The 13,665-nt window shown below is 37.9% G+C and overlaps 1 protein-coding gene across 2 annotated transcripts in view; it reads right to left on the bottom strand.

The window, feature by feature from the left end:
• Positions 1 to 13,665, bottom strand: part of veph1 (ventricular zone expressed PH domain-containing 1) — an 82,862-nt gene that overhangs the window by 31,383 nt on the left and 37,814 nt on the right. For both annotated transcript variants that reach the window (XR_005232622.1, XM_017420042.3), the window contains exons 5-6: positions 3,598 to 3,761; positions 1,215 to 1,424 (exon numbers count right to left, since the gene is read on the bottom strand). Coding sequence is in view for 1 of the 2 variants with exons in the window: in XM_017420042.3 (XP_017275531.1) it covers positions 1,215 to 1,424; positions 3,598 to 3,761 (374 nt within the window). In the remaining variant the exon portion in view is untranslated. The remainder of the gene's footprint in view (positions 1 to 1,214; positions 1,425 to 3,597; positions 3,762 to 13,665) is intronic.

Genomic DNA, 13,665 nt, shown 5'->3' with positions numbered 1-13,665 from the left:
TGGTTGCGGAGTTGTTCGAAGGACCCGAACGCAGACACTGGAAGCAGGTTTCTGAATGAAGTAGGATTCTTTAAAAAACTTCAAAACCAAGGCAAACAGTGAAACTGATAACCAAACAAGATACAGAGAAGTAGGCAGAGGATCTGACAGAAACTGAGGAAAACCAAGAAGCAGCTATACCGAGAGGGGTGATTAGTCGATGACAACAAACGTGCTGATTACTAATGAGACACAGGTGGTGTGATGGTAACCAAACTGAATAATTCAAAATACAAAACAAGATCCAGAACCAATGCAAACTTAAAATACTTATCAATAAATATTTGTCACAGATATGCAGCTAATTCAACATTTGTTTGTTTGTTTGCTTAGTTGGAATACATTTCTTTGCTGATTTAATACAGTGGACACTCCTGTTTTCAGCACACATGGAAATGCTTTTTTTTAACTGTGTCTTGGCTACATCTTTCAGTATTAAAATAAAATCCCTTCCTGTCTCTTTGTGTATGTGTAACAGTTATATATTTTTTATGATACCTACAAACAATGTCCAATGTACTCATATATACTACGGTTTTGTGAAACAAATGTCTCCTTAAAATGAAAGGTTTTGGTTTTAGGATTTAAAGGTTCAGGTTAGGAATGAGTTAGAGTTAGTGTTTATGCTGGGCTGCTCAGTAAATTTAAGGCGTTTACGCCCGCTGGCCTGCGTAACGCGAGCAGCATCACACCTATGGAGATTTTTATTTTTTGCGCGTTTTGTTGGAAGTCTATATAAATATTACAAGACTATCTTCTTCTTTAGAAACAAAATATAATTATATAATTAGTGATAAATTATTTTCAAATTTAAAAAAAATTATACAAAACCTATCTAACAATTGTTGAAAAACAATGTTTATTTTTTTACATTTATATTGTTCTACTAATCTCAGGGAGCTGGGGGAAATCAAACATGCACACCGAAGAAAAGCTCAGGATTTGTCTGGTCAAGGTTGGCCAGTGGAGGGCAACAAATTTATATGGGTGGCCATTGGCACCCCTGGTCCACCTTTGGACCACCCCTCTGTATTTAAGAAGTGCTGTTGTTCACAGTGCTAGATAGTTTTCCCTCTCAATCTAACATAAGCTATCATCAAGAGAGTAAAATACTGCAAATTGGCTGTCAAACAAAACAAAAACCTAAATATATGATTTTGTGCCCAGGTTTTTACCTCACTGATGATGCCCACAGCACCGTGGATTTTGGCCACATTACCCAGGAACGTGGTAGACTGCTGTCCCACAATCCTCAGTGCAGGCAGAAAGCTGACGAATGATGAAGGACTGGCCTGTGAAACGTCCACGAGAGCCCCGAGCAGAGCCTCGGTCAGAGAGTGGTCACTCACATAACTGATCAGTGTAGGAACCTGAGGACTCAGCATCTGCATGGATGAGGAGAAACAAAGAGTTATTTATTAATAAATAAAAAAATATACATACATATGAAGTTCTGGTAAAGTATTCTGTTAGTCGGCATCAACTTTCCTCCATAACAAACCAAACAGAGTCAGGATGTATTTTAGAAACCAGACTCTGGATACACATGAGAAGTCTTGTCTCTGATAAACAAACTGAACAAAACAAGTTTCTGCTCGTTCTCTGATCGAACTGGACAAGGTTAGACTAAACTAATAGTGCTCACATTATCCCCTCTATTGGCTGCTACTATATGAGTGACCTATTCGGAATAATTATGCTGATTTCAACACTATTTGTTTCTCAAGAAGACGGTACGTGACAACAAAAACAGTTTCACATCTTATTTAAAATATTGTCAGTGCTGCATCACTTCCAGTAAATAATAGCACAATGCCGAGGATTTCGTAACCGCGTGATGAACATGGCTACAATCAAGGAGAACATTTTGGGTGAAGGTTTGTCTGTGTGTGTGTGTGAGGGGGTGGGGTGAACAGTGGGGGTGTCAGAGGAACAGAATTACTCCAGATGGCTAGTTTTGTTTCTCCTCTGATTGAGACTGTGCATGTTTTACCACCATGAGCTCCGATTGCCAGTGGGTGGTATTCCCCCACTAATGTTGAACAACAGCAGCTCTGCTCCAAAATATGCAGGATTAAAGAAATTCCTGCGGAGAAACAAGCTCCAGTTCATCAGCTCCAAGTTTTATTGAGTTTTCATCAAGGAATGTTATTGTGGAACAGAAATGTTGAAGGGTAAACAGTTTGAATAGGTTTGGCTAACAGGGAGAATAATTAGAAGAAAGTACACACATCATGCTGTATTTTAATTACGTTATAAATAAATCCGTTCCAGAGACTTGGTTCACACCATGAGCATTAATGATAACAATTCAAATATCGGTGTGAACATCCACGCTGCTGAGCAGTAGTAGTACCCTGTAATTTGTGCACGAAGCTGTGTTTAAGGACCACAAATGATTTCTGATCAACTTCTGCGGGTTTCACAGTAAAAGAAAAGCAGATGGATGTGGGTTCCCGAATTTCTTCAAAAACAAGCAAAGTTAGGAAAATTTACAACTCTGTTATGAGAACTTGCTCTTTTGAGGAAAAAACTGATGTGCATTTTGGTATGCGCCAACATCAAATGAGTTGTTGTCCAATAAAAACATATGGGTGCTCCAGAAACTTCAGAGACACCATCAGCACCGAAGGCAAAAAACGTCCACCATCTTTCAGTTCTGAAGATCTGTCTGAATATAAAAAAAGTATCTGATCTTGATAGGCACCAGATCCAGTTTAGCAGCAATATATTGAAGTAATTGTTTTCTGTAGAACTTTATCAGCCTCTCACGTGGCTGTGGAGTCATTTTAAACCATTCTTCTTTACAGCATTGCTTTTGTTCATTGAGGTTTGTAGACATTTATTTCTTCACAGCTCTCTTAAGGTCCCAGCATTTCAATCGGGTTGAGGTCTGAACACTGACTGGACCATCGCAACCCTTTCTTTTTCTTCTTTAGGCTTTCTGTTGTACATTTGCTGATGTGTTTGGGATCATTTTATTGTTGCATGAGCCAACTTCAGCTGTCAGACAGATGGCCTCACATTTGACTCAACAATCCTTTGGTCTACAGAGGAGTTCATGGTTAACTCAGTGACTGCAAGGTGCCCGGGTCCTGTGGCTAACAAAAACAAGCCCAGATCAGCCCTCCACCTCTGTGCTCAACAGCTGGTATGAGGTATTTGTGTTTATATGCTGTGTTTGGTTTTCCCAAAACATGGAGCTGTCCAAAGGACATTGTTCAAGAAGTCTTGTGGTTCATTCAGATGAGACTTTACAAACCTAAGTCCTGTGCCATGTTCCTTTAGAGAGAAGCCTTACTTCTGGCAACCCTTTCAAAAAGACCATACTTGTTTAATTCAACTACTCTGTTAACATTTAATCAATAATAAATGCAAATAATAACAAGAAAACAGTGTGAGGCACATCCCAACTACATCATAGACATAGTTGTGACTCTACCATCCACTTGAAATTGAGTCTTTGAAGTATTTGAAACCACTGTTTTACAGTTATTATTGTTTTAGATGTGGAAAGCTTAGAATAATGTGTTGACATTGGTTAAAAAAAACACTCACAAGTGGGTGTTGTTCAGCAACCATTTGAATAAGACGGATCAAGTGTGGTTTCTCTGGTGAGTCCAGCTGTAACATCATTGCTGTAAGGTCACTCAAGTGATGGTGGATGGTATCTGGTTGTTTGGGATAGACTGAGGGCAGCACTCGTAGCAGCATGTGATTACCTGCCAGACAGGAAGAGGGAACAATAAACACATGACATACTGGACATAAAAATACTAAACTTTTATTAAAGATTTTATAAATTGACTAAAGTTTTCAAAGTAAAACAACTGCAGACTCTAAAGTTTATCAGAATATCATGCTATCCTTAAAAAAAACAATTTCATATTTACCAGGAAAATGGTAAGGTGCTAACTCCTTTCTTTCAGTGCCTTATATGTTTAATTGGCTGAACAGGAAATTTTACTTTTAAAGAAAAAAAAAAAAAGAATAACTGCATTCATAGCAAGCCCTCAATAAATTGTAGTTCAGGTAAAAAAATTTCTGAGTTGCATCAGACCCAAGGGCGTACTCACTAAAGCACAGCCAACCGATTTTAAATTTTTCTTTTCCAAAATCTAGGAGATTTAATGTGAATTATTATTAAATTGTTTTATGAACTAAAAACAAACAAATAATTCAGCTATTTAAATTGACAGTCAGCTAGATTGATTTCTGGCAATGGACAAACCCTAATCAGTATAGTCTGTCTTCAGTTTGATTTGAATCCCACACTTTTACTGTTTGTTTCCCATCATCCATTAAATATCCCAGATATTTAACAAACTATGACAGTTTCCATCTTCTAACAGTCCATAAATACAGGAAAGGGAACCATCATTGACCATTACTGAGGAAATCTGAGTACAGTGTGGTGAAACTTGAGTGGGACCTTAACTGAACAGGAGTATTATGTTCTTCACTTTTGTAACTGCGGTGAAATACTTTTTTTCAAACGTGTAGAGCTGTGGCTCAGTGAATACTTTCACTGAACATTTTGGACATTATCACAAGACTGACTATCTATCTATCTATCTATCTATCTATCTATCTATCTATCTATCTATCTATCTATCTATCTATCTATCTATCTATCAGATAGATATCTATCTATCTGTATATAGCATGCAAACATCCCCTTCCCTCCTGAGCGCATGTTCACCAATAAAATCAACTGCTGCGCTCCTCCCCATTGCCTGCTCTATGTCTCAGTTTAACAGCAGAGGAGCGTGTGTTTGTCTGCATTTGAGGAAGAAAACACGAGGAGTAGTAAAAAAAAAAAAGAATGACTCTTTACTCTTTACTGTCGGTGTCCCTTCGTTTGTGTTAAAAAGCTGTTCAAAAGATTCAGACCGTTCGTGAACATCACCTCTTTACTAGCAATTCAAAGCAACTGTAACATCAGGAAGAAGGAGCCCAAGAAGCTTAAGAAATGCCAAGATCTGAAGGAGGAAACAGTGAAGTTGTGGAAAGTCAAAGTGTGCCAGTGGTCATCTGGGAACTTGGTGCTGTGACCCCCAAACTGAAAGAGTGGCTCCAACAGATCCCAGGAACAACCTCTGCAATATCAGTCCAGAAGAGCTCAGTCCAGGAATAAGAGGACAAGTTTGAAGTGTGGAACCATAGAACCACCCAAGCGGAAAAATAGAGCAAGCTTGGTGTTTATATATATATATATATATATATATATATATGGTTCTTTAAAGAGATCCAGATACGTTACTTTACGTTACTTTAAAAGAACCGTTCAAAACACTAGCTCTTTTGAATGGTTAGTCACATGGTACTACCAGTGACATAGTACAACATATTGTAACATATCGTCATTTAGTACGTTCTTCAGTCATTGTGCAGAGCTGTGCATAATGAGCTGTGCGTAATACATATATATATAAATGCATACTGTGTTCAAAGCAAGCCAAGGCATGCCTGGAAATGAAGCCATAGCAAATCAGCACACAACCTTGGAAAACCCGCAGCTTTTACGCAACAGCACAAGTCTGACATTAAAACATCTTTAAATGATTCACTTCGCCGAACAAAGACTCTTGTTTTCAAACAGAAAGTGAATTATTGGTGACTGTCAAGATTTCATGCAATGCTACAAAAAGCTGAAGGTCAGACCACAAGAAAATCTGTACATACTTGATGTTTAAATGAAGAAAGATGCTGCAGCCAAAAAAAGCTGTATGGAATAACAGTAAATATCAAAAAGGCAAAAAACGTGTTACATGTGGTATAAATATTTGGAGATTTATTCTAATATTGAAAGAATTACTAATTTATGTGTATATTTATTTAATAAATGGGTACCAGTGCACATTGATGTTTAATGAACAATTAAATTAATGAAGGTAAAATTTAAGGCTAGGTCTAAATTTAGATGTAAGTGTTTTGTTTTGAAGACAATAATGAACAGTTCAGGAAGGACACTTATTTTGAGAAGAAGACTGTGGGAAGTTTTCTATAACAACAATGTGTCAAAACCAAAATGATCAAAATTGTAAATATGGTGGTCCACAAAGTTCCATTTTAGGGCCATTGCCTTTTTGCTAGAAATGAATGAACTACATGAAAGTTGTGAAGGTGTTCTGTACCAAATGTATGTAGATGATGTTGTCATATATGGAACTGCAAAGACTCCACAGCAGGCTGAACTGGGCATTTCACAGTGGTTTAATATATTTCTTTTTGTCTTTGAGTTGCACCAAAACTGTTTTAATGTGCTGTCAATATGACACAAAATGTCAGTAGATGATCTGTTGTTACTAAACAGAAAAAATCCAAAAACAAGATGAGTTCAAACACTTGGGCGTTGTTTTCCAATTCTCATTTTAAATTTAGGGCTCATTTTAGGAAAGTGTCTAAAACCATAAAACTCTTCCTTATTGCTTTCATCTTGTATGTTCATGTTTACCCAGTTATATTTGCGTGCTATAATTCTGTTGCGTTTTCCCTTTCGTGTAAGTCTTTAGAGTCAAACAAACACTTACACAAAAGAAACCTGTGATGCTGTATAAACAAGCTTTGGAAATTTGAGATCAAAAGCCATATCGTAAAATCTTTAAAGCTTAGAGATTTGTGTACTCTTTTTAATTATAAAGTGGATTTTTTTGGAAGTGTTGTAAGGGTCTTGTATCAGAAGTAGTTAGTAATGTGATTTTAAAAGTCAGCAGTAGATGAGTTTTAACAGGAGGGACAGTTAATGAATACTGTGTCTTTAACGTAATTGTTAGTTTCAAAGGAGTAGTTTTTAGCATTAGTAGATTTTAAAGGTTCAGTTCTTTAAAAAGCCTAACCAGGGACTGGGTCTATGCTGGTAAGGACTTCACAGTCATCCATGGCATGACAACCCCCAAACAAACAGTAAAAAACAAAACAATTGAGAAAGTTTTCCTGGATGGATGGGAAGTGAAGCGTCTTCCAACTACAGAACAGTAGTTTAGTTTAGTTTTTTTTTGGACAGGGCCTGGGTCTGCAAATAAGCCATTTTCTGAAAACCCTTAGATACAGGGCAGCAGTAACGATAATAAATAAAACCGAACTGAACAGGTTCATTCATAAGTGTAAGGCGATACGCTAAGATTTTCCAAACAACCAACATCTGCGTATCCACAAGTTGTTTCTATCATCCCAGACATTTTCCAGGCTTCAAACTGCAACACAACATTGACTGAGAATTACTGGCTCTTCTGCTATGTGCAAAGGCAAAGATAATATCTAAAAAAGACCACAACAAACTATTATGGCCCTTCATTTTGTGTTGAATCTACAATATACTACAAATCATCACCACTTTCAACACAAATCATCCTAAAAAGAGACAGCTACAGCTCATGTAGAGAAAAAGAAGGCCGGTCAGAACCGTAAAACTGAGGTTAAGGCACTTTTAGGTTTGTCTGAAGGTATCTTAAAAAGGTAAGAGGAGACAAGAGTCTGCACAGAAATATACAACAGACGATATATACTGGAACCCTAAACTGCACCCTAATGAACACACTCTCCTACATACAGCAGCTGCATGGCAGACACAACCTGGCCATTTTTGACAGACTGAATAACTCCAAATGATTATCAGTCAAACAAGGATAACTGAGACTCTCTTCACATACTTTACAGAAAGAAGAAAGAATTTGAAAACGGACCTGTTATTATTTTGTGAGGACAGTTAGATTATTGCAACCAAGAGCAAAAGGTCAATAAATGTTTTTGCCTGTGAGCATGTGTCTTTTATTTGTTGTGTTAGAAAAATATCTAATAAACCACTGGGCAGATTTTTATGATACTTTCAGAAATGGATGTACATCTACAACTAATCAACTTTTGGAGTCCACTCCATTCAAAATGGCCACTACAGGTAAGCGACCTTAGCAAACACAAAAATATCTATTAAATAGATATTGCGCTCAAATGTGGTGTGGTACATAATGTCATTTACAGTACAAAATTTAACCAAAACGACAATAACTCTCCCTTTTCACCATAACTCTGAAATAAAAAGCAGTGGGTGACATGCATTCCTTCAAAAGATGCTGGACTTTTTATTGTAGTTTTTTGTGTAACATTAGAATATCAACTTCAATCCTAAAAGATTATTTATTAGGTAGAAACATGTCATAAACTTGGAATATTAAAAAAAGAAATGATACCATTATTAAAAATATAACAAACATATTCTTTTTTCTGCTCTACTCTACTAAAAACTCTTCTTTAAATGCCTAAATTTGTCCCTTAGGAGGAGACTAACTCAGCCTGAATCATAGAGAAAAGAGCTTTACTGTTATTACTGTAGATAGAAGCTTCACTAGGAGACCACATTAAATTTAGGACACCTTCACAATGTCCGGGTTAGTCATGTTTCATTTGACGCAGATTTTCTTTCCGTAATATTTCTAACCTCAGACTCTTTAGAATAAAAACCTTAACGAGCTCAGCATCTGTTTAAACTGAGAAGTCTTAAAAATGCCTGCAATCTGCCAAAACTGATTACAGTTTAAAAATACAGAAGTTACATCATTAGTTTTGCTTGAGGATTTGCTAAAGCACTTAACTGGGCACATATGCTGTATGGTTTTGGCAGATGACTGATCAATGAACTGATATTAATGTAGCTCCATCATACAATCTCTTCACAGCTTGCCAAAAGGGACTCCAACCCAACTATTGTGCAAGTAAGATTATTGTACAGGACCAAACTGCAAAGGTCAGAACATGTGAGATCCAGAGGGGTGTTTCTGGAAAGTTTTATGACTTAATTTTTTTTTTCTGTAGCTTCTAACACTCATTTCATGTATATGTGTCTTGAGAGTTGTATATAAAACAATTCAAGTAACCACAGGTGGTCGAAAGAGGGAGAATCTGACAACAAAAGATTATATTTTTGAGATTCTGCCAACAGACTAAAAATGCTATAAAAATACTCAGATCCATATGAAACATGACGGTCTTTCTCTCTGGAAGAAATACAGAAAAACTATAAGTATTTTCATCAACTGTACATGTGGTTCAACTTAAAGATCTTAAACTCGGCTCATAAACTGTGAAAAGGGACAGAAGAGATAAACATGTATATAGTCTCTCCTAAACACAGCGGCTGTCCTCCACTTTCATTGACAACACATTCAGTCCGCTCCTGCTGGTTTTCATCCCGAATAATTACCACCGAACAAGACTCTCGAGTGAATCAATCAGACTATGACAAGTCCCACACTAACGCATGACTCAGCCCTTATTCCTGCTGAGTCAACACCTAATGGGGTCCAGCTGGAGATGGGTTCAACACAAATACATTCCTGTTATGCTATAGTCCCTTTGCGTTTAGGCTACGAAGCTCAGTAAGTCATGCATTAAGTGCGCAGAGGCAGCTTACAACTTTTAAACCCATTGTAAAACCACTTTTAAACCCAGATAAACAAACACAACTGAACAAAGAAAGAGTCAATTACACGATCGCCCACATTTGGTGGTGGCATGCGACACATTCATGGTGTACACACACACACAATGAAGTGATTTCTGCTGTTAGATGGACTTTTATGATGTGTTTCCAGCTGGCTTAATTTTCCCACCTCAGGTGGCCGTTGTGAGGCAAAAAAGCAAATATTTTCACTAGTCATACATGCATCTAATTTATTCCTAATAGGCTCCATTTCTTTGCTGGTTTAAAGTCTGTAACATCTGTCTGCCTCATGTTTTACCTCTCTCTGGTAAGGTGTTACACCTTTCAATCCGGGTAAAACCACAAGAAGTTTACCGGCCAAGACTTTGACTAAATGCCATTTTCAGATTTGTGCCTTCTTTGACAACAAAAATGCATTTCTTCTCAATTTTCTTTGCAGTACCCATATCTGTCAACAAATAGTAAAGAATATAAAACACTGCCCCTGAGATCAAAAACATTTTTGATTGTATTTTTTTCCCAAAATCCCAGGAATAAGAACATTATTGTTTGATCTACATTCTTCAATATGGATTCAATTGAGGGACTGAAATACACACTTTCATCAGACTTTTTTTTTTTTTGCATTACTATGTGCTTTGAGTTATGAAACAGATGCCTGTCATCTAATGCTCTCAGTTACACTTTGTCGCAAATAGTACAATTGTGGTTTGGGACAAAAATGGCACAAACAAACGTAGAAATTATTGTTGACAGTTAAGGGCAAAAACATTAACTTAGTGATGATTATGAAAGAAAATTACTTTCATGCAAAGCTAATGACTTTGTTTATCTGCTTCTGTGAAATTGCTTACACCATAACCAAAAGTGATGTCCTGTTGTGCTGTGAGAACACTATCACGACAGGTTACGTTGTTTTGTTAGGAAAACTAGCAGCCTATGGTTGTACCTACTAAGGCTGAGAGAAAACACTCTGGACTCCATCTGAGCTGAACCTTGACCCTCGCCAACCAAAGAATCTACTCAAAATATTCATACGTTTTTTTAAAAAGCTATTTAAACAAAGTTATTACCATCTTACAGATCTGTGCTCACAAGAAGTCTTTTATTCATGAATACAGTTACTGGAAGTTGATTTTATACAATATCCTGATTTTTCAAAAAGATTAAGATTGCAACTGTCCCTACTCGTTTTATTGACACTGATCTTCCTGCATTCTTTATTTCTGTGAAGCCTTACAATTACACCAGAATCACTTTATTTACAAAGAGAGCTGATGAGCAGAAAGACAAAGAAATGGTCTAAAGGCTGAGAAAGTTCAGATGTTCATTTAAAATTTCAGGATTGTGTTTATACGTTGGAGCTAAGTGCAACTTTCCAGTACACCATTACATTATAGTTTTTCTAACCTTCGTGTCAACCCTGCCGACTTCAGGAAACAAAGCTCGACCACCAGGCACTCACTGGTAAGCTCCCTCCCCCCTCCCTCCAGGTCTGGCTCCAGGAGAGTCCCCTGGTTTCCATATTCCAGGCAAGGTAAACTTTGTTCCGAGGGCCTATTTCGTCAAGGCCTTGGAATTGCTTTATCTGACTTTTTTCCTGAGGGCAATTTGCCTTTGGAGACCCTATCAGAGGCTAACACCCCAGACCACACATTCCACCACATTAAAGAGGCAGCTCCGCAGAGGTGAGTCCTTGCCTCAAGTAGAGTTCAAGTATCTGTAAAACTTGTTCAAGAGTGATGAAGCAGGAGATGGATCAGGGTCTTGTCTGCAGTAATGAGAGCATTACTTCAGTCTGTGTATGGTGCAGAAGGAGCTGAGTCGAAAAACAAAGCTCTTGATTTACTAATCCGCCAATGTTTTAAAGCCATGGACCTATGGTCAGGAGGCATGAATCAAGACCAAATAAAGGAGATCAGGATACACGCAGCTGAAATGAGCTTCCTTCATAGGGTTGCCAGTTGGATATACGGTAAGGAGCTCTGTTAGCTACTGCTCCTCTGCTTCGAAAGATGTCAGCTGAGGTGGTTCAGGCATCTCTTCCCTCCCTTTAGAGGTTTTCTAAGCACATCGAACTGGGAGGAGACTCCAGGGAAGACCCAGATCCTTCAGGCCTGGAGCTGGACAGTGTCACTGGGGAGAGGGACATCAGCATTCATCATTTCTGAAGCTTTCCTCTCGCATATCTATCTCTCTCGCATTACATATGTAATTCTTATTTTATGTCATAGTTCACAAATCCGGGACAGATTTCTGTTGCGTCTGTAGGAAACATGAAAATAACAATTCATAAGTAACACGATATGTTTTACTCAGAGAGATCTACATGACTGCTGCAGGTAAAGAGCTGGGAAAGAGATGTGCAGAAATTTTATCAAACTGAAAATTTTCAAATTCAACAAGGAGCTATTTAGGACTAACAAAGTTGTTCTTGTTTCATTTGTACGCCAAACTCACTCTGTCTCTCAGCACAGCTCACTGAGTGAAAAAGCTCTTCCAACAGATAACAAGCGAACAAGTAAGTGTTTCAGTCAGTTTGTGCGGGAGAAAATAGACACAACCCAGAGAAAGACAAAGAACAACAGAAAGGTGGAGGGAGGACGACGTTTCCTAAGGTCCCACGAGAAAGTGGTCGGGTTTGTCACGTAGAAAATACACAAACAAACAAGCAAACAAAGTGGGGCAGGAAAACCACAAACCCATTTATTCAAACTTCCTTCCCACACAAACCCACAGAAACACACACCCAAATCTCTGCATGGGGTGAAAATCTGGAATGTGTGTTCTCTGTTTCCTTCCCTCCTTTTACTACTTCTTCAGCTTCCCTTTTTTTCCCCAGTTGTATCTGATTACAACACGGAGCCTACCTCCAACAACGCATGACTCATGGCCTTACTTGCAGGCCGACGAGCTGCTTTCACATTTCTCTACTTCAGGGAGCCCGATGTTTGCACAAGGATGGTGATTCAGAGAGATTCCTAAACATCTCCTCATTTCCTCTGTGGATATTCCGCAGCGTGTTTGATGTGTAATAACACTGGGTAAAAGGTTCAAGAGTTTTCAAGCTAAACAACCAAAAGATTATGTTATACAAAGATCCTGCTGGCTTAGATTTATTTTTTTTATCTTACGCTGGTGTTAAATTCTTGTGAAGTTGTGAGATCGCTCCAGTTTTGTTTATTCAGTTAGGCCAAAGCCAGTTCAGACCAGTCAGCATCTGCTACTAGAAGCTATATTTGGACTTTATGTTTGCCAGCAGGCAATGATTTATTCTACTGCAGCAAAAAATTTAAATCAGTCAGGTGTCAAGTAAAATGTAAATCCTAGTACGAACGGATATACAGTGTGGCTTCAGAAGCGCAATGAACATGATCTTCTGCCTACGACAAGTCCAGGAAATGTGTATCGAATAAAATATGCACAATATGTCACTCTACATAGTTTTCATTGTCTTCAGCAAAGCATTCAATACTGTTCCTCTTCAGGGATTTGTGGCAAGTACTCAAAAAGTATGGTTGCTCTGTGACATTTACTATAACACAATGGTGCGCAAGCTAATGTCATGATGTTCAACACCCAGTCCAGAGGTTTTAAGGTGACTAATGGAGTGTCTACACTATTCTTGCTGCCACGCTTAAGGTAAGATTCAAAGACATAACTGAAGGGGTCACATCTGGACAATGAAGGAAGCTGACCAACTCAACATCTCTCATGCCAAAGCAAAATCAAAAACCACCATCAAAGTTGTGAGAGAAATACTCTTTGCTGATGACAGAGTCGTGTTTCATGCAATGTAGAAGACATGCAGAAACTGAATGACAAGTTTGCAAAAACTGCTCCCTCTTTATATTTTGCTTCTAAGTAACCAGACTTTCTTGCAATGTTTTAAGTGGTTTTAATTAAGGCTTTACAAAGTTTTCTTTCAGTTTTTGTCTGTTTTTTTCACTCTTCTTCAACTGACCTTTTTCAGAGGAGTATTTGGTTGTTAAGCCACTTGGACTTATGAATCATCCAGAGAAACCAGTGAAACCAGTGTTGTGTCGACACATAGCAGACAATTTAACAAGGAATTTTTAGGCACTTTGTTACCAGCAGTCTGTCACAAAGAAACAATTTATTACCATTACCTAAGCTGAATCTATAAAAAAAATACCAAAGGTAATGCAGTATGACATATGAAATTG

Source organism: Kryptolebias marmoratus, linkage group LG2, assembly GCF_001649575.2.
Source record: "Kryptolebias marmoratus isolate JLee-2015 linkage group LG2, ASM164957v2, whole genome shotgun sequence".
Lineage (NCBI taxonomy): Eukaryota > Metazoa > Chordata > Actinopteri > Cyprinodontiformes > Rivulidae > Kryptolebias > Kryptolebias marmoratus.
This window is presented reverse-complemented; position numbering and strand designations above follow the sequence as displayed.